The sequence below is a fragment of the Macrosteles quadrilineatus genome, unplaced genomic scaffold, assembly GCF_028750875.1.
Source record: "Macrosteles quadrilineatus isolate MER2022 unplaced genomic scaffold, UCM_ALF_1.0 Scaffold_4__1_contigs__length_99947679, whole genome shotgun sequence".
Taxonomy (NCBI): Eukaryota; Metazoa; Arthropoda; class Insecta; order Hemiptera; family Cicadellidae; genus Macrosteles; species Macrosteles quadrilineatus.
This window is the reverse complement of record NW_026542597.1, coordinates 48,030,264-48,051,791: the sequence shown is the minus strand read 5'-3', so window position 1 is coordinate 48,051,791 and position 21,528 is coordinate 48,030,264. Positions and strand designations below refer to the sequence as shown.

Here is a 21,528-nt window from a genome sequence, read left to right as displayed (position 1 = left end):
TTCTCATTTCACCGTAGCGAGTATTTGACAATTAAATATAACGTAAAATATTTGGAGGATGGCGCTTTTGTGTCAACTGCAAAAGAGAATCGACAAACTTGCTCGGGAGAAGACACTACTTGGATCTGGAGGTGGGCTAAACGTAAGTATTACCAGCAAAATCAAGCAGAAATAAAAGTTCAAAATTATAGCAGAAAATTTGTACTTGGGCAAATCTCTTTGGTCTTGACAAAGTCTCTGGTTTTCCTACAGAATAAATAAATCTTTTGCCTTTTTACTACAGAAAATTACGTGTAGGCCTATATCAATCCGGCAAGTTGAGGAAGACATCAAAAAATGTGTTGTACAGTGTTTGAAAGACTAATTAATTATCTATATGATTTATAGTAACTGTAGGAAAAATAAATTGTGTGACACGAGTGCAAACAAACTGCCTTTGCTGCACTCGAGAAACTTTCCACACTTGCCTACGGCTCGTGCGTAAAAATTTCTCTTGTGTGCAGCAAAGTGCCACTTCGCTCACTAGCTACACAAATAACTATTATGTTTTTTTTTAAAGGGATTTTTCAAAGTAAAACCTTAAGGTATAAATTGGCAAACATGATGTAAAAATGTATTTAGATATTCCTTTATTCTGTGACCTAAACAATTGGCTTTTGACTATGTTCATCATTGCCTACGCATAGATAAAATTGGTACATTTTTGGAATTAAAGGAACCCCTATTAAATTGCATAGTTCTTACCTAACTGGAAGAAAACAATGAACAATCATGGTGCATGACAAGATAAAATTCGAATCAAATTGAGTTCCTGTTACATCTGGGGTTTCTCAAGGTTCAATTTTAGGTCCCCTCCTATTTATAATGTATATGAATGACATAAAAACCTCTTCTAAATTATTTTTTTATGCTGATTACACAACAATTAATTAATTTGGTTAAGAAAAATGTTAATACTTAAAAAAATATATTTTTTTAGGTATAACAAAAAGGGGTTTTTGAAAAACAATTCAAAAAGTAAAAAAATGTATTTTAGGTGCACTGAACATAACAATCAGATTGCTGATCAATTTAAAGACCTGCACGTGAACTCATATTCATTTTTCTTGGAACCATAATTGATGAAAACCTTAAATGGCAACAACATATCAAATACTTAGCTAATAGAAAAAAAAAAACAGTTGCCGGTATGCTTTATACAGTTTAGGCCAGTCTACATCTCTTGAAATTCGCAAAATGGCCTACTACGCCTATGTTGAAAGTCTCCTCAGGTATGGAATTTTACTGTGGGGATCGCATAAAAAATTGAAACAAATTGTTCAGAGCCAAAAAGTCAATTTTTTAATAGAAAAAAAAAAACAGTTGCCTGTATGCTTTATACAGTTTAGGCCAGTCTACATCTCTTGAAATTCGCAAAATGGCCTACTACGCCTATGTTGAAAGTCTCCTCAGGTATGGAATTTTACTGTGGTGATCGCATAAAAAATTGAAACAAATTGTTCAGAGCCAAAAGTCAATCATACATACTTTAAAGGGAAAAAACTAGCTTGAGACCACTTTTTTAAAATCTTCAAATTTTATCACTGACTGGTTTGTACATTTATGAAATTACTAGCAGAATACCCGTCCTTTGTACGGGGTTGGCCTATAAGTAAAAAATAATTATTGCAGTTATACTCATGCTTTGTGTTTGCAATGGAAGAGGAAACGGTTTGAAAAAATTTGGTCCTTTTAATTTACGGAAGCTAAAGTATAACACATATACCATAGCCATAATGTTCTACCACTACACCTAAACAATAAAAAAATAAATTATCAAATTTAAATTAATAAATTATCATTGTATTCAAATTTCCCGTTTTTGAAATTTACTATCACCTCTTAGCATTTTATTTTATGGTTAAAGAAGACCACCAAGGAGAAGAAATAGAAATAACTAGGTGAAACCCGTCGAAATCGACGGTTGCTTTAAAGGCTTACGACAATTCTTCTAAACTGCGACAAAAAGAGTTAGCCTAAATAAAAAAAAAAATGTGCCAATGAATAACCCTATAAATTTTGCAATAATATTTTTTTTAGCATAACTCTGATTCCATGACATGCGGATGTCAGTTATTTCAGACTTATAAATTACATACCGGTATAGTGTTCAATATAATATATCTTCGGAATATTAGGTGTAGTGGAATATCAATATACTTGTATAGTAAAGCTGGCTTTTATTCTTGAAATGATGGACCTCGTTCATATTGTCATGCGGCTTCATTGGCAACAAATAATGCAAATGACAAAGCAATGCTGCATTTCCAAAAAAACAAATACTGTAAATTGTTACGTAAATGGTCATGTTTACATGCATTGTTGTTAACCCTCCAAGTGTCCATAGTTTAGGCCTTAATGTCCACCTATTTTTGGCGCATTTGCAAGGTTTTATTAAAACGGATCTGAGAAGCTTAAAACAATGTTAATTATAATGTTCTATATACCATTTTGTTTGGAAAATCATGGGCTTCAATATTATATATAAAACAGAAGGAACATTTAAAAAAAAAAAAATTTTTAGGTAAAAAAAATATAATTTCGAAAGTTTAAAAAAAAAAAATAAGTTTGCGCTCAATGAAATTGTATAAATTATAGGCCTATAAATATTTGAAAATAGCCACTTTGTTCTAAATTTTATGAGGATTACGAATATATAATAATATAAGGAAGTATATTTGCAAATAAATAAGTTATGGGCAAAAAACTGATTTCAGTACATAGCGTTTAGCTAAGAATGCATAGCCTAACCATAGCTAGGAATCTGGCTGATAATTTACATCAATATCACTACCTACTTCTTCAGGATCATCAACCAGCACTTCAAAACCACTTAAATCTTCTTATAATGCACCACGTATATCACTACTTTTGATTTTTAACACTAAAACAATGATAAACGTAATAAAACACATCAGTCATCGGTCCGGGGGAACCTAGCTGTTTACAAATACACGCACGTCAGCTGTCTGCTACAATATTTTCGGAACTAAAATGAATAGCGCTTAGAGACAGACCTCTGGAGAAAGCTTAGAATATTACGGAAAGAACGATACCTAACTCGATCCAGTTCAATCCGATTCAGTCAGTCATAGAGCCTTCGCCGTAAACGATGTCTGCGTGTCGAAAAATCGACAAGTAACACTACACAAAGTGTGCTGCTTGTCGAATTTTCGTCAAGTAACACTGGGAGGGTTAATCAACGTATCTTAGAAAGGATGAGGATATCTAGTTCAAAAGAAATACAACCTTTCTGTCATGACAGTAACTGCTTAAATGGTAATTACTCTTTGTGAAATTTGTTATACAAGAAATGTTGATTATATCAATCTGTTATGTACATCTTGAGTATTTCCATAATCTTTGAGTCGAATCTTTTAAAGTCATCAGAAATTATGACTGTTATTTGTTTTAAAATAACGCCTGTAATACTTATCAATTGCCCGAATTCGAGCAACAGGTACACTAGTATGAGTATAAAGATTTTTAATAGACTTCCTAATTCAATATTTAGTAAAACAAAAGAGTACATTGAGGAATGTAAAGAATATTTTACTAGTTTACTATTCTATCAATTACTTTTTTAATGACAACTGGGAAGATTTTTTATGCTTTAAAAGAACATTTTAAAGCCAATATATATTAGTTTATTTAATAAGCAAAATAATAAAAACCAGAGTACCCTGAAATTCATTTTTTATTTAAACTGATACGTATTTCGGCACTAAGGCCATGATCACAGTATGAGTGTTATGAAAGTATGTAAACAATAAAAATAAATAAATAGTTAGTAACATATGTTTTGTATAGTAAAATTTGATTAAATGGTTAGGTGTATTTTTTAACATGTAGATGTGTAAGATGAGAATTTGGTCGCCGTGTTCTTTTGAATGTAGGTATATTTGTAATTCTTCTTTTATATCCATTTTTTCTCCCTTTTTCTCAAAATTTAGAATTTTTACACACTCTTCTAATTTGCCATAATTATGATTATTTTGTAATATATGTTCTGCATACATTGATCGTTGAGATGTTTGATTGTTTGATTTTACGGCTTGGATGTGTTCTTTGAATCTGCATGAAAATCAGTTTAAATAAAAAATGAATTTCAGGGTACTCTGGTTTTTATTATTTTGCTTATTAATTAAAAAAGTAGCCCTAAAACGTGAACAGAACTATCAAAACATTAGTTTATTTATATATTTTTTTAATGTATATAATTGAAATGTCACCCGTTTAATCTGGGAAAACCAGAATAATGTAAAAGTTTTTGGTCACAATAAACTACTCGTTATGACTTATGAACAACAACAAAGTTTTTGTCCCTATAAAATATTTATGAAGAGTTTATGTACTATCAAAAATTATGGATTGAACCAGGATTAATGTAGCTTTTACTTTGCAGATTTCATAAAAAATGGATTTGACGAAGAGTCAGATGAAGGAATAGAAATTGGGAATTTTATGAATTTTAATCCGTTTACCCTCAAATTTGGAATATATCGAATCAATCTCAAGATTAAAAGAGTTATTCAGGCGTCCACAAATGAGAACTTTGATGAGGTAAAAATCCTTTTTGACACTAAAGTTTATAAGGTTTGTTATTTCTGGTAATGTGTTTCATAGTGACATCTTATTCATGGTAACTTAATTGTATGGGTCAATTTTTGTTAGGGGGTAAATTTTGGTCTTTAATATTTGTGAACGGAACGATTGCATTGGGTACGATGGCAATAATGACTGGCGTAACACAAGACACGTCACAACTCTAGTTCAAGACTCAAGGGGTGCCAAGATGAATGCGGCTATTAAGGGAAAAGTAAGAAGTTGACTTGAGCAGAAGGTTTTCACACACATCTCTTTGCCGTGACTGTGCAAAAGGCAGTCGAGCTGATAGCTAAGGCATACTGTAGCCATGCAAAATGATAATACGAATAATGAAATAAATAAATATTGTGGTACAACTGTATTCCTATATAGGTACTGTCTAGGTTATTATAGTTGGTAGAATTACTTTGATTTATCTTATAGCTTAGGCAAGATTAATTTACTTAGAACTTGTATGATTTTAATTGAAATTGTATATTTAATATCATTGAACCAAAGAAGTATATTTGGTATAACTGGGATCTTATTAGGATTTATTTATCAACAAGAATATAATTTATAGTCTATTGTGCGAGGTTGATTGTTTTGTTATGCCGAGGTAAGCTACATATTTTGTTAGATTTTACTTTTTCTTTATTATTTGTTTGTTGCTGCTCGGCCGCATATGCTAAGCCTGAATCGGTGCCTATGAGAAATATACAATATGGTCATAAGATTATTCATGTGTGAAGTTAAAACATCATCTTGGTTTATTCAACCTTTATCCATCAGTGCGTGCGCTGGTGTGCTGAATCAATTGAGCGATACAGTACTCAATTTGTTGAGTGAGAGTGAGTTTTGCTCCTGCTATAGAATAATTTATATTTGGTGCGTCGGTGTGCTGATTCTCATAGGTTGTCACCCTCCTTCTGTTTCTGTATTAAATCAGTCATTAAATCAGTAGACAAAGAAAATTATACAATTGGCATATTTATGGACCTTTCCAAAGAGTTCAAAAGTGTAAAACAGTAAAACATAGTAAATTACTAGAGAAACTTAAAATAATTGGAATATCTACAAGAGCCCTTAATTGGTTTTCTTCCTATTTGACAAATAGATCTCAATTCGTGGAAATTACCCATTTGACAAATCATAATAGAATTATCAAATCATCATTCGAACACTTATCAGCCAATTAAATTTGAGGTGCCACAAGGTTCAATTGTAGGACCTTTTGCTTTTTTTGTTACCTTAAGGGCATGGAAGATACATTATTATAAGCAAAATTCTAAATTATGTCTTTACGCTGATGATTCTAATTTGATTGTATTGTCTAACTCCCAGAAGAAACTGAAATTTTTACATATGTAGAATTAGAGAATATTGGAAACTATTTCTACAATCATAACTTATTATTAAATTCAACGAAAACTAAATTTATAAATTTTAAAACAGAACAGAACAAAATCACAAAAGAACCAACGATAACTTACAACTCAAATAACATTCAAAAGGAAAATCAAATCAACTTTTGGGGTTTGACAATAGATGAAAACTTGAATTGTGATAAACACACACAGTAAGTTTTAATCAAAATTAACTCGCAATATTAAATTTTCACATTATAAAAAACATCTTTTTATTGTAATTTGAAAACCCTAAAAGTATATATTTATTTTGCTCACATTCACTCTCATCTTTCATTCGGTTTAGCATTGTATGGGTAAAAAAAATATTAAATATGGATAGCATTCTGAAGCGGCAAAATCTGAATAATGCTCAAGCTTAAACAAGATGATTCGACAAAAGAACATTTTAAGAAATTATTACAAATGTTAAAAGTTTATATGCAATTTATTTATTTATGAAACAATTCTTATCACAAAAAAATTAATCAGAGGAAGTAATAAATTCATTGCATTTTTATCGTAATTTTAGAAAGTTAGTTTGTCCAGCCTCACAAGTTAAAACTTTTTGAAAAAACCCTCATATGCTGGTAACGTTTTTTTTTAAATTTTCCCTGAATTCATATAAAAAAAAATAGACCTATCAAAGTTCAAGAAAATTCTGAAAGATTATATAATAAATTTAGCATTATATATTCTTTTGATGGGTTTTCCACATCCCAGAAATAGAAATAGTATTTTTTTTTTTTTATTTTGACATTTTGCCACTCTTCACTGTACCACCATGAGTTATGATGAATAAAGATGTTTAAATATGAATATGAATAAGGCCAAGCGGTAGGCGCGGCGGACCCATATTGCGAGCAAACCCTGAACATCTTGACGAGCTATCCAAGCAAAATAAGGTACGATATGGGTTATTTGACCCTTACTGATAACACCTCATAAACAAGTTTGATTCAGACTGATTATTATTATCACTATGTCAATCACAAGCTATACAAACAGTAATATTACAACAATAATTAAATCACATTTGTTGTTTTGCTTGATTTTAGTGTTACTTCAAAGTGACGCCTTGGCCTTTAGAGGCTGTTATTGATGGAGGTGAGGTAAGAGAAATAGTAAAAGATGAAGGATTAACCCTCACTGCTTCACGTTCCTATGATCCAAACGAACCCTTCAAACGCCAACAGTCAACAAAGCTCCTCTGGACCTGTGAATGCCTAACAAAAAACATCACAGGTTGTGAAGATACCTGTGACTTTAATAAAAAAGCCCCTTATAATTGGTTGCAAGGTAAACTAAACAAAACTACTAGCTAATAAAATTTAAGTACAATAAAACCAAGTAACTACATTTAAAATATACTTAATACTTATATACTTTAATACTTTTCAATGACATGGCGACCATACAAAGTAGGTATTTTAAGCCAAGTATGAATGGAGATGAGTGTAGGATGAGTGGCGCGATCTTGTAGTCTTGTTAGTGACTAAGGCCAACATTCCTAAGACACAGCTGTTAATTAATAGCCCATGCAGCTAATGGTAACTAAGGGACCTACAGCTTACAGTGGAATCCGACCCACACTTTAGCCTTGGTATATACGAATTATCAGGATAGTACTGCGGATAGTCATAGTACTCACTCGTGCGGACGTTACTCCATACCAGGGACTATCGCATCCACAGTGCATGCCTATAAATATCCACAATTCATGACCTCCTAGTAGCTGCATTACAGGACGACGCCACCCGTCCCAGTCTCAGTTTTATATCTACTGTAGTTTAAAACTCTATGATGATTCAAGAGCTTTTGCAGTTATTACTTTTGTCTGTATATTTTAGGAAATCTTCAAATACATAAAAACAATCTATATCTATAATACCCCCGCCGCAGCAAACCTGCAGACCAAGCGAATTTCAACTTGTCTGATTATATTTTACTAAAATCTTACTAATATTATAAATGTGAAAGTTTATGTGTCTGTTTGTTTGTTTGTTTGTTTGAAGTTCAATCACGCATTAACTACTGGACGGATTGGGCTGAAATTTGGCACGATGATAGCTCACATTCCCAATTTACACATAGGCATATTCTTATAAAATCCTTTCGGGCTCCGCCCCAGTCGCTCTGTAGTTCCCCATGTTAACCTTATGAGTATTCATATTTAAAGGGAATTTAAGAATTTTGTCAGCTGTTTCAACTAAAAAAGTTGGTTCTATTATATGCAAAAAAGCATTAAAAAGTTATAAAATTTACCAACAGAGCAGGGCGCAGCACCATTATTTTTTTCATTTACGAAAACAGCTAATTTGAACTAAGCAGCAACAAAAAGCTGTGATACGCAATAAGAACTGTCAAAGAAGGATTGTTTACAGTTGTTTATGTTTTTAATTTAATGAATGATTTGTGATTTTTTGCGAATTTTTAATAATTAATTTTTTTCTATTGTTTAGGTGGTTTAGGTGAAGAACATTATGGCTATGGTAGATGTGTAATACTATGTATACGGTAAATTTAAAGAAGTTACAAATTTTATCAAACTGTGTCCTCCCCCATTGAAAACGCAAAGCTTGAGTACACCTGCAATAAGCATTTTATTCCTATATGCCAACCCCGTACGAAGGACGGGTACTCTGCTAGTATTCACATAAATAAGACATATTTATTCTGAATTTAAATAACATTAGATTTAACGAGTGCTTAGGCTTGCTGCTACGGAGAAGGTAAAACGTGTTTATTGACCATACGTCAATAGCATGGGATAAAATAAATAGAACTGCCAAATTTTATTGACATATATCCGTAAACGAGTAAACTACAACAGTTTCCATTTTCTCCTTAAGAATAACATGGGAATTTTAAATTACACTTTTTTAAAATTTTCTCTGTGACCGTTCGGCATACAACAGCGCTTCAATACTACATTATTTATTTTTTTAAGCTCTACAAAATGGTTTAGAAAGAAATTGCAAATTGTTTTGTTTTATAGGGTCAAAAATGGTAAAACCCCATTTTTACCCCATAAAACCCCCCATAAACCTCCTTTCCCATGGTCCAATTATGCTGGTTTGTGAACTCTTTTGAATAAACATAGGTTTACAGTTTACAGGTTTGTGCTAAATTTGATCAAAATCGGATAATCTTTGCTCGAGTTATCGCGCTAACGGACACACATATTTATATGTGATTTTGAACGGATGGTGTTTTGGCCTCTGGGGACCTCAAAATGAAAAAGTAAATCGGTCCCGGGTCTAAGTCTTACCATGAGACCTACGGTAATAGCTTAATCCCGATATGGGTAATTCGCTAAAAGAGGAACTATGTATGTTAGGGTGGGTCGAAAAAAAATCAATAATTAATTAATTAATTAATTAATTAATTAATTAATCAATAATAGTACCTTGGAAAAGGTGCTAAACTGTTACACCAAAACAGTGTAAAAATATTAAAATATTGGTTGTTATCTTCCGGTTGTGCATATGCTCTAAAGTTTGAACAAAAAATGAAAAACTCATTTTTTTCAGAAACTGTAACGGTGCGCTTTTTTTCTTGGAATTAATTATTGACTAGTGTTAGGCCTTCACTCAGTCAATCACTCCAGTTACATAACTTATTTAATTAAATTTCACTTTAGGCTAGTAGAGCCTTTCTCTTATCTCAGGTCGTGGTTCGGTGGGGCTTATTTCATTTTAACTTAATAAATAAAGAACAACTGTCAGAACATAAAAGATTGTTTTATTAATTTAGACTAAAGTTTACACAAAAGAAAATCTGTTCTAATACTTTGATTGTTGAAAGTGAAGTTAATTTTACATTGTTTTGTAAGAAACCAAATTTACTTTAGGCTATAGAATATTTAAGTAGCCATAACCACTAAGTTTAAGTATAAACACTTAGCTTAGGGTTAGAGGCGAGATGAGATGTTCACCGCCTGTAGTGTAGATGGTCACCCTGCGAGTCTACGTTGTTGATGACCGTGGCGTCCCCATGTCCGATGCCGGTGTGGGTGTCATGGCGTCGCCCTCCTAGCCGAACTTCTTTTCAAGCGGCGTTTAAATTATTTTAGTAAAATGCATAGACCGGCACGACTTGACTATCTTCACTCAAAATACAAGTTCTAACTTGATGTAACTCGGATAAAATTTTACGTGTTAACATCGACATGGTGACTGGTAGATTACATAAAAGTTGGTAACGGAACTGACGTAGGTCCGAACGGTATGAAGATCAGTGAAGAAGTGTAGAAGCCTTGCTTCGTTACCGAGCTTGCGCGTCGGTTGCTCAACCCTGGAACTGCCAACACCATGAAAACGGAAAATTTCCGTTTTAGAGACCAAAAGCGTTTCAGTAGTTCTCAACCGAATCGAACTGGATGCGCAGAACACCGATTTGTGTCTAATCCCGCCCTTCTTCTTCGTCAACGACAAACAGGTCTCTCATCTAGCCATCTTGGAACATTTACGATTAATCCTTTTCTTGAAACCATTTGTCTCTAATTTAACCACCATGTTACCTAACGGAGCGTCCATTATTGAACTGAATATTGATAATTGGTTTGATTACCGAACCGTTCCGATAATTAATCATTTGTTTATGTTCGATTATTACTATTTACTATTATTTATTTAATTATTTATTGGACCTGTTACAAAATTTTTACAATTTTTAATTTTTGTATTTTCAACATGTAATAGTTTAAAATGCCATATACAAGACAATAATAAATTTATATTAAAATATAGTATTGTATGATAATATCTTCCGGTCGCGCATTGTCTGCAAATATTGCCAAAAATTAAGAAAAACATAACTTTGTACTAGTTTTAATTAAAATTCAATAATCGATCTCAAAACTTAATATCGAAAATCTGTTTGTACACATTCAGATATTTACCTAACAAAAACAACAGACAAAGTCAGAATTGATCTTCCGGTCGCGCGTAGCAATACAAATTCACTTTAGCGCGGCATTTTCGGGTCAGTGACCCTGGCGACGCCATGTGATTCCGAAGTTTAAGATTCCAAAATTGAACAAAAGGATTGTGATGATAATGTATCCCTGTTCGGATACATTACAAAACTAAAATATACTATTTTAGAGACAGCAATTCCAAAAAAAGACCTATGGTAGGCAAATGAGGATTAACTCTAGGTCTACTGCATTGTTTATCAATTGTTATGGTTTTTTAAACCGTGCTACAACTGCAATTAGCCTCTAATGTTTTGCAAGACGTTGGCATAGTCCTTAGGCCGAATACAAAAAACATCAAAAGGTAAACTTCATTTGTAAGAATTCTTCTCACGGTACTCAAAGTTTTTACTTAGATCTTTACAAATCTTTACATAGACAATGTTTACCAAAAAACCTGTGCCTCTCTGCGATTTATTAAGAAGAAACATTATGTTAATGTATTATCAAAATAATAATTTCCCGTCAAGTATGTAAATTACAATACAATATTTTATATAAAAGCGTTTCAGTTCAAATAATGCCATACAAAGTACGGTGTTTTCTAAAAAATGTATTTAGCTAGAAAATAAATGAGAAACTATGCCCAAATTGATAAAATTATGTATCAGACAAAGTCAAAATGTAAATCACGTGACATAAATAAACACCTACATAATTATTAGGCGTTAAATAAAGGTACAAACCCCTAAAACAACAGTTAGTTATGGCTTAAAAGTAAATAGTCTAAGTAACAAATCTAGGGGGACAAGAGTCAGAAAATGCTTTATCCAGGCGTGAAATGATTCAAACCCATGAGCATTTAAAAATAAGTAAACCCGCTATAATAACTAATAAAATAATAAATATACAGCACAACCGGTAACATTAACATTGGTTATAAAACTCGGGTAGAATATTCCAAGGTCAGAGTCGATTATTTAACCTTTACACGGTCTGTGAACAGATACTTCACTTGCTCGAAATGTAATGGCTCGCCATCGCCTTATTTTACAATTATCTTACCTGCATATCGTCAGAAAAAGTGACTATGCCAACTTCATGTAAAACAATAGAGGCTATTGCAGTTGTAGCACGATCGGAACGGTCGCTAACCAAAACAGTAGAGTTAAGGTTCATCCTCATTTTGCTTACCATAGGTCTTTATTCAAAGTTTAGGTAAAGATCCTTGGTTGCTGTCACTAGAATCGAAAACTTTATAGTTTGTGAGCACAGAGATACATTATCATCTCCATCCTGTCGTTTAATTTTGGAATCTTAAACTTCGGAATGACATGGCATCGCCAGGGTCACTGACCCGAAAGTGCTGCGCTAAAGTGAATTTGTATTGCTATGCGCAACCGAAAGATTAATACTGACTTTGTCTGTTGTTTTTGTTAGGTTACTATCTGAATGTGTACAAACAGATTTTTGGTATTTCATTTTGATATTGATTATTATATTTTAAATAAGAATATTACAAAATTACGTTTTTCTTGATTTTTGGCAATATTTGCAACCGATGCGCGACCGGAAGATATTAACATACAATACTATTATTTAAATATCAATTTCTTATTGTCTTGTAGATGGTATTTTAAACTCTATTACATGTTAAAAATAAAAAATTTAAAAATTGTAAAAATTTCTGAAAAATATGAGTTTTTCATTTTTTGTTTGAACTTTAGAGCACATGCGCAACTGGAAGATAACAACCAATATTTTTATATTTTTACACTGTTTTGGTATTACAGTTTAGCAACTTTTCCAAGGTATTACAACTCGAAAAAATATTATTGATTTTTTTCGACCCACCCTAATGTGTATGTATGTATATATGTATGTACCTTATGGACTCCAAACCGCTCAACAGATTGTAATGCAACTTTCAGGCATTATTAAGCATTATTCAAGGATGGTTTTTGTGAAGTTTGGTGCAGATCCATCAAAAGGGATCCGTCCCAAAGGGTTTTATGTGGGCCAATGTCAGACTTTTTGAACTACAATGTTTACAAATAAATATTATTTAAAAGCAGATGTTTACTTTCACCAACTGTTTTGTAGGTTTGAATGATCACAAAATTCTGTAATAGCCATGATTTGAAATAGTGCCACAATGTGTCCATAGTGTGCAGCACAGAAAACTATTTTACTTTTGAATAAGTCCAAATATATTAAACCCCAATCGCAAATAAAATCAATTAAGAAATGGCGGAGGAGTTCAACCGACAAAGTTTCATGTAGCGTATTAATTATATATATTGGCTTTGTTGAGCATTAACATTTAGTTATACATTTCATGACTTACTTCAAAATAAACTGGTTGTCCTCTAAATTTCAAATATCTAAATTCCTACTAGCTGTAAAATTAATTTTTTTTAACCATTAGGGCGCAGATTAAAGATTAATTTGTCCTAAAAAGTTATCCTCTTTTTTGTTTCAGCTTACCAAAACTTTTATCTCCCCCCAGCAAAGATTCAGTTTAATGCACAGTACAAGTTTACTTTGGCGGTTGACAGCTCGATTCAATATAAAGACAAAAACATAGCTCCACAATACAGTCAGGTCACTATCAAAGTGGCAAATCAAACTGTTACTGAAGCTACTAATTATTTCATAGAGTAAGTATGGCTAAATTATATCAAATTATTTTTATTTTAGCTCAATACTTATTTTATCAATACCTTAATACAACCAATTTGTTGTAAGTTAAGCCCCCCATACACGGGTAACTTACATGGGTAACCATAACTTGACTGTCACAGCTCAAGAGAAGCAAGAGTAGGCCTACTGGGGGGTAGCGGCGGTCATGTTCTCGAGCATGCTCGTCCGTCTGTTGACAACGCCGAGCATGTTTGCGAGCATGTTCGCCAACATGCTTGCGAACATGCTCGCCCGTGTATGGGGGGCTTTAGAATGTGGTGCCACTAAACTGTCAAAGACAATAACCATATGTTCTGTATTTATTTTAATCATTTGTTTATTATTTTAGTTATCCTATCAACCTAGGTAACAACAGTTTTTTTTAGGAAATTAGTATTTTTAATCAAGTATCTAAACTTTTAATTTGAAAGGTTCCTATATTTTTATGTCATTTTATTCTTGAAACTATTAGTAACTCTGATTTTGGTTTTGATATTTAATCAAAACCAAAATCGGTTATTTAAAATCTGTAATTTATCCCATAACGATTTCATGCATCCTTGAAGGCTTTTGTGACTTGATGATTTGGAAAATGAATTTGGAGAAAAATAAACTTATATCAGTTTTAGTTAGAAATGTAAAAGAAAAGTTCATTGTTAATTTTTTTTAAAGAAAAAAGACAGAACCATTAAAAACTTTGTGTCTCCACAAACTAACTATAAATAACTTACTATAAACTACTATCAAAGTATATAACTTTTGGATGGTTTCTGTTTCTTCACACATTGTAAAGCTACTGATACTGTTTTACAGATGCATCCAAAACTGTCACAGAGAAAGAACTCTTCCGAACGAGTTGTTATTTTTGAAGGCAAAATTGTATGGGAAGCATGGATCCATCCAACAAGTCAATTCCACAAAGAGGTTTCAATGGTCATGCTCAAAAGGGAATAATTCCACTCCTTATTCGCTACAATCTAAGAAGCTTGCGAACTTACCAAACCACATGTTGGCAGTCAGACAAGGCTTTTTTGAACTAGGAACTTCCTACTCCATCATGCTACAAGGTTCATGTCAAATATGGCTCTGTATTTTTTTTTTTTTTTTGTTATCAGAAAGATGTCAGTAACTTGATTTTTAAAGCTTCTTTAATAACGTTTTTCAGAATCTGGTAATTCAACGCAATTGGCAGAATATAGCTTCATGACTATATCAATTTCCTATACTGGGGACTGCAAAATTGAACCTGAGTCAGGCATTAAAGGAGTGACAAATTTTTTTATCACATGTGATGGACATGATGGCTTTGTATTTGAGTATTATGACAAAAGTGAAGAGGATATGGCAACAAAAGCGGCTTTCAAAGGTAACTTTCAATTTTATCAACAAATTATAGCAATCAAGCTTTGTATTGGTGTTAAACTAGTCTCCTATAAAAGGATTGGGCTAAGTTATTAATAGACATGTCAGCACAGCAGTACTCTGTATTTTATGTAATTACTGTAAGGATTATAGTGTGCTAATTGTGATCTATTTAACGACGGGAACTTATAAAAAAGGATTGAATCTACAGAAAGTGAAACCATCAAGCAGCAATGTTAGTTATAACATACTAAGCTATCATCGACTATTGGATAGTGTAGTATCAATAGTCTAAAGCTGTCAATGATATTATTATTTAGTCAAAGATTTTTTTTTTTAATAAAGAGGTTGGCGACCTCTTTTAACCTTGCATTTTGTCCACATAGACTAAGCGCCCGTGCGTGGATCGTTTACAGCAAAGCAAGGAGTGAGCCGGTACAGTACAAAGGTGAACTGTACTGATACATTTTAGTGGCAGTGACCAGGATCCGAACCCATGACATCGCTGTCTTGGGCCAGAAGTCCGCAACGCTACCGACTGAGCCACCAACTCACTTTGCTCAAGATACTACTAATCTTAATTCCAAGTCTTTAACAATAGGTTCTTGTTGCTCAGTATTTAAGTTTAGAAGGTTATATCAAAAGATTAGTGTTACAAGTACAGTTAATAATTACAATTTATTTTACCGAACACATTTCTGAGGTGAATTGCAATTCAAATATGTCATATTAGCAGAACTGAACTATTGAACATTGATACAGTAGACTCCCTCTTATCCGGACACCTTTTAACCGAACATGGGTTTAACCGGACTTTTTTTTTTTTTGTCCTAGGACGCTAGGCACGAGCCTGGGATTGTTTTTCACATTACTTCAGGCTAGACCTAGGGGTTGCGGCATTATCACTTAGATAAATCCATTGGTGACTTGGCGGGGATCGAACCCGGGACCTCAGGGACTGAAGTCCCGCGCTCTAACCACTACGCCAGCTCGCTCCCCAAACCGGACTACATTCGGCAGAAATGACATCTCTTTAACCAGGCAATTTTTATCAGCACATCGGTTTAACCGGACTAGATCGGCAGGAAGTGGGCGGTACTGAAACGACCGTTTTCGTGGGAAAGATTTGAGACCAGTGATCATGTGTCTTAATACAATGCTCTCCTAAATTTAAGTCAAATAAGCATTTAAACGGTCCTTTTTTACAAGTTTTTGGGGACTTCGGTATATCCGGAAAAACCGTTATCCGGACTGGCCTCGGTCCCGAGGAGTCCGGATAAGAGGGAGTCTACTGTAGTGGATCGCTTTCAGGTAGAATGCTGGGTACATCAGAGTTCTTAGGACGTTTAGAAGGTGTAAAATTAACAAGAGGGAATGTTGCTGTGTATATAAAACACAAAGATTCAGGAATCTACACTGTCAAGGTTATTAAAGTGAAGGTAAGCTATTGGTTACAAAATGGCGGCAGTCCAAAGTTGTTGCAGAATATACCTGTACAGGCCTTAGTATTGGTAAATACTCGTAGTCAACATTAGCAGGGAAATCTGAAACCCGGTTAAATTTGTTTTGAAGATTGAATAATATTAGTCTATAAGCTAGTTGACTTTAAAATACAATATTATTGTCTACAGTAATTCACCTGATTGTAAGCAAGAATAGTTGCAGCACTTTTAATTGACTTGTACTCTGTAATTAATTTGTTACTATTGTTGACCATTCTTCAAGATAAATCGTTGAATTATTTGTAAGTGTTGTAATACTAAGACATCTTGAAAACTAGGAGGTTTGTTTCAAAGTAAGGGCCGTTTGTGTGTATATCTTCTTAGTAATGATCGAGGGTTGAGTGAAGAAATGGGTTAGAAAATTTTAAAGTGGCCGTAAATATGAAAATGTCTATTTAGGAAGGAATTGTGTTTTTCGTGAGTACCCAAGACTTCTCACAGAAGACCACAAAGGAAAAAGGTTTTCTCAGCCATTTTTACACTCTCTAGCCCCATTTCCACTTTTTAACCTCACTCATATATTGCATTAAGGCCTACAATTCATAATTATGCTGTATAATTGATCTGGGGATGAATGTCTGCTTTGGATGTATACAAACATATCATAACATATCACTGACCTTATCTCTCATGGGACAAGTGATTCAATAATTTAAACAATTTTCTAAACACTCAGTGAAGCGCGTACACTTCTCTTCAGCTACAGAGCTACAAATGGCGCTGTTCTGTTCACAAATGATGCCAGTAAGTGGCGAGGAGCCTCGTTGTGGCATACAGGCAATCTAAGGAGCTATATGCACAACCCGCCCTCACTTAAAAAAACGACCCTCGTATTAAATCTTGTCAAATTACAGGAATGATAACATTCATTTAAGTAAAATAAATGTTATAAACTTACTTAAGTTCTACAATATCTTTATTACATTTATAGCTTGAAGTTTGGTCCGTTGACGAGGATCTGATGGATGAAATCATGGAAAACCTTACATCTACTATCCGATTGGAGGATCTTTCAAGTAGGTAAATATTATTTTCCAATAACAAATAAGATACAACATCAAAATTACAGTACACGAGAGTCTGCATATCTGCAGTTGAGGTAGGAGCCTATTTACCTTGTGACTTCGAAGGAGCCAATGAGGAGAGTGCGGTGTTGCCAAATCTAATAATACCAGCTGATCGATTTGAAAATATTGTTTAGTACTAGTGTCGAGAAGTAGTGAACGGATAATGTTGCAACGCCGCGCTAGTCCATTCTTGGTATTGGCTGCCACCAACTGCAGACTCTCGTGTCTCCTAGTGTAGTTTTGACTTCGACTAGCCATTCTCTCAAGTTAGTTGCCACAAGAAACAATATGTTTTCGAATATTAAATACATAGATAGATTTTGAAATTTTTAATTTCATATTTAATTATATAACTAGTCCAAAAAAGTAAAACTCTAAGAATGGTTATTTTGAAAATGATCACTTAATAATTGAAATTTTTAACATTTTAGCTACTATGAATGCTGTTTCCTACATTACTGATATCCTACCTGATTGGGTGGATAAAAGTTCGATGCTTATAGATCTTCTATTGCCTCTTGACCAGGTAAATTAATTTTCATCAATTTTTGGATTGGGCCAGTGAAAGAACACAGAAATATTTTATATTAATATATATTAATACTAGCAGAGTACCCGTCCTTCGTACATGGTTGGCGTATAAGTATAAAATGCTTATTGCAGTTATACTCGTGCTTTGCGTTTGCAATGGGAGAGGACATGATTAAAAAAAGTTATGCTATCTATGGCACATCTACCATAGCCATAATGTTCTACCACTGCCTAAACAATAATAAAAGTAAACTTCTCATTTCTCACAGCTTTTTGTTGCTAGTCGGTTCATATCAGATGTTGTCATAAATAAATAAAAATTAATGGTGCTGCACCCTGTTGGTAAACCTTATAACTTTTTAATACTATTTAATCTCATAGAACCAACTTGTGTAGTTGAAACAGCTGACAAAATTCCTTTATTCCTTTTAAATATGAACTAGAGGCCGTACCGTGGTCGAAAACTCAATCAAAAAATATTTACTGTACAGGCTTCTCTATTTTAACCCCATGCTGTAAAACATCTATCTATAATATATAACTAGCTGTTACCCACGGGCTTCGCCCCGTTTGACTTCATAAGTATTATTGAAATTATTGATTGGTTAAGTAAAGCTGAAATAAACAAATCAGAATACAGTAATACAAACAAAAATCCCTCCTGAGTTCAATAAGGTAATCAATTAAAAGAATAACAAACAAATAGCTGAGTTATTTTTAACATAAGTCTATGGAAAGTTCCCTTTAGAACGGAATTACGACCTTAAAGGGCAATTTATGAAATAATGGATGGTTTTGGGCAAGGTTTTTAGTCATGGTGAACATTTTAAATATGTTTATGGGGGGTGTGACTTGTAGTTTTCTCAAAAGTTCATGGATACTTTGGGATTTACTTATGGATAAAACATATCAATTGTAAACAAATAGGATTCAAATTTTAACTCAGACTTGGACATGGAAGGATCCCCGCAGACCGGAGACCCTAACACGCGCCCACACTATAGGTTCACAGTGGCATACATTTTGGGGCAGTAGACGTGTAACTATACCAAATAGAATTGGTTTTCAGTACGCTAGTATAGACTGGTGTTATCATGCAAGCACATTATTTATTTATTTATTTATTTCAACGGACATCTCCATTTTACAACTATACAAATCAAATCAGTTCAACTCAGGATGGCTTATATAAAAATAAGTTTTAATTTGATTTTCTTATATCAAATTTATGTTTTCTGATTGAGCGATACACTGTATTGAACTTAACTGATTAAAACTATCAATATCTAAAATGAAATTTCTAGAAGTATTTTAAGACCAAGACATAAAATAACTTAAATAAAAATAGAGTTATGCAGATAAGTACTAAAACGATTATAATTATTGTTGATTCGTGATTCAGCAGTATGCTTTAGGTAGTCAGATCTTAATAATCAATAGCTCAAATTGCATAGCTTTAAGACCAAAATTATGAAAACCGGTCGGGTAGAAGAGCCAAACGAACTTGAAAAAAACAAATTTAACTCCTATAAGAAATGTACAGGGAGGCAGTTTGTGCATAACTCGAAATATACGTCAAAATGAATGCCAATGCTTGATGGCAAATCTGTGGTGCGTCCATACCTTTAGTTTAAGGCCAACATTATGAAAATCGGTCAAGTAGAAGAGCTAACCCGATTCGGAAAAGAAAAACCAATAATTTTTATAGATGGCAATACATGGTTTACCAGTATGCATAATCTTATCATACGAAACCTGTGTTAATAATTTAACACCTCAGCTGTTTGGCCCGCTCTTCGTTTGGGCAATTTAAAAATAAATAAATATTAGAAATGCAGGTGTAAAAACTTTGTTTGGATTCTTATACAATCTCGCGTATGAATTTATTTCTGTCAAAATTTCTCCCAATTCCTACAAAATCTAATCAATCTGATCTAACTCATTAGAATTGCTCTCCATTCTTTTGTAGTGATGGGCCTGTCCACATACAATAAAACAATAGGGCCCATAACCTTTAGGATGTCTTACGTCAGCACCAAATATTACAAATGATAATGCTGAATTATATCTCCTTATGTGTTCTACAAAATGGCGTAATCTTATCATATTCTCCAGATAAAAGACCTATAAAGATAGGACGACTACCAATTGGTGACAGAGAGACTTTCCCATTCGAATAACACAGGGTATAATGATTCCTAGATTTCTCATATTTAAAATGCCGTGCACTACAATGTCTACTATTTCATTTAAAGGGCCCAAGTTCAAGAAATTCTCATCAGAAGGAATAATAAAAGCAGCGAGTCCTTCATACCTTACGTCCTGAGGTGGCCGAGGTGGGCACGGTTGTACCTTTTCACGACTACCTGTAAAGATCGGCGACAACCTCTAGGGCGACCAAAAGATATGATTTGTTCATAGAAATAGCATCAATGTTAATTTACCGTACCTCTTTTTAGAACATAAAAGTAAATAATGAAATAAGTAAACAAAAATGTAAATAAACAATATGTTGTCAATTGCATTGACCAGCTGTTGTTCAATAATAACTTAAACTTTTCATGTAAGGCGTAGCCCTTTGAAAATCAGCCTATGGGGCAGAGCCCTAAGAGAATTCGTTCACATCAATACTTTTCGGCAAATCTAGACACTTTGAGCTTTATATTGATGTGCCATATGCCTATATTTTTATTTGGTTAATGGCCCTAACCATTTACATAAAATTTGATTGTATCACTTTAATAATATAATAGATACACGAAGCCGTTTTTTTTTAAACGCAACTCCTCCCTTATTTGTGGACCAATTTCAACTTTTAAGGTGTCAAAAGATTCGTCTCAATATGTAGCTTTGCAATAAGGTTTTAGACTTTTAAAATTTCTACTCTTAAGGGCGTGAGACCCTCTTAAAAGTCGGGTTTTCCCCTAGAAGAAATATAGCAAAAATTTAAAATCAAAAACAGCTGTTTATAAAAAGAAACTCATTAGCTTTTTGGGAGTAAATATTACTGTAATGTTTGTAATATTCAGTTGGTTAAGATCAAGTTAAACAGGTTATCAGTTTTGTTGAAAGAACAGAAAATTCCTCAAGTTCAAAGAAGAAATATTGAAATCGGGAGGAGGAGATAATTAATAATAAAATATCTTATGCGCATGAGGAGAGTCCATCCAGAACACTTGGTGAGATGAATAATATTTGCCAGTTCTGCAATGCAACTTACTTTGGAAGTGTAAAAATATACGAAGAACATAGTGTTGTCTTGTCACGGTGGTAAAGTAAACTTGCCTATTTCTAAAATTCATCTAAATCAAATGAATGCATGCAAGAAATGACTTCTGACACTGACAGATCGAGATATTTCAAAAAATTAGTAGAAACTAAGTTCAAGTAGTAAGATTATACCAAACCTTGGCGGACCTTATGTTGTTGATGTA

General features: G+C 33.3%; 1 protein-coding gene across 1 annotated transcript in view; it reads left to right on the top strand.

Annotated features, from left to right (window-relative positions):
* Window positions 1-21,528, top strand: part of LOC128993344 (polycystic kidney disease protein 1-like 2) — an 88,399-nt gene continuing 66,871 nt past the window's right edge. The window contains exons 1-9 of the mRNA XM_054417184.1: window positions 1-142; window positions 4,445-4,602; window positions 7,091-7,331; window positions 13,433-13,610; window positions 14,446-14,699; window positions 14,798-14,998; window positions 16,306-16,433; window positions 17,428-17,512; window positions 17,995-18,089. Of these exons, the coding sequence (XP_054273159.1) occupies window positions 4,504-4,602; window positions 7,091-7,331; window positions 13,433-13,610; window positions 14,446-14,699; window positions 14,798-14,998; window positions 16,306-16,433; window positions 17,428-17,512; window positions 17,995-18,089 (1,281 nt within the window). The 5' untranslated portion in view covers window positions 1-142; window positions 4,445-4,503. The remainder of the gene's footprint in view (window positions 143-4,444; window positions 4,603-7,090; window positions 7,332-13,432; window positions 13,611-14,445; window positions 14,700-14,797; window positions 14,999-16,305; window positions 16,434-17,427; window positions 17,513-17,994; window positions 18,090-21,528) is intronic.